The 754-nt window shown below is 45.1% G+C and overlaps 1 protein-coding gene across 1 annotated transcript in view; it reads right to left on the reverse strand.

The window, feature by feature from the left end:
- ERLIN1 (ER lipid raft associated 1) overlaps positions 1-754 on the reverse strand; it is a 17,886-nt gene that overhangs the window by 7,333 nt on the left and 9,799 nt on the right. The window contains exon 6 of the mRNA XM_010137031.1: positions 609-682. Within this exon, the coding sequence (XP_010135333.1) occupies positions 609-682 (74 nt within the window). The remainder of the gene's footprint in view (positions 1-608; positions 683-754) is intronic.

A 754-nucleotide genomic window follows, 5' to 3' on the forward strand; every position in this document is an offset into this window, starting at 1 on the left:
CACTTCACTGTTTGCTTCAAGCCCCACAACCAGATCGGCAGGGACTGGGCAGACACTGGCTTTCCACGTGGCGCCCCGGCGTTTTGTAACAGCCGCGAGATCTGTTCCTCCTCTGCGAGAACCCAGGTGGCTACCACCATGTGTGAACACTGCTTCAGTATTCCTTTCCTTGTGTTCCTTATCCGTGTTTAACAGATCTGTTCCTCCTCTGCGAGAACCCAGGTGGCTACCACCATGTGTGAACACTGCTTCAGTATTCCTTTCCTTGTGTTCCTTATCCGTGTTTAACACTCGCTTCTCCATCCCATACAAACCCTTTAGTATTTCACTGGTTCTTTTCCTGTATATATTTTATTCTACTGTTATTAAACTCTTGTTTCAGTTTTCCAAACATTCAAAGGTCTCACAAATTCTTCTTCCTTTTCCTATCTCTGTTTTTTAACTCTGTCTCTCCTGGTGCAGGGGAGTGGGGTTTTAAAGGTAGGAGAAGACTCGTCTCCGTGATTGGCTTACCTCGGCCAACCAGTGACAAAACCTCATTAATCCAGTGAAAGGTGATCAAATTAGAGGTGGAAAAAAGAATAATCTTTGTTAGGAAATGAACCTACCTGGATAGTGAGACCTGGGGCCATGACATTGAGATCATTCTGCAGGGCCAACTTCAGATTCTCGTCTATCTGATCTGTATTTGGAAGACAAAAGAGAGACACTTGGCTTATCTTTTCTCTTATAGCTTTGCTTGGAGAGGGGCAAC

Source organism: Buceros rhinoceros, unplaced genomic scaffold (genome assembly GCF_000710305.1).
Source record: "Buceros rhinoceros silvestris isolate BGI_N320 unplaced genomic scaffold, ASM71030v1 scaffold95, whole genome shotgun sequence".
Lineage (NCBI taxonomy): Eukaryota > Metazoa > Chordata > Aves > Bucerotiformes > Bucerotidae > Buceros > Buceros rhinoceros.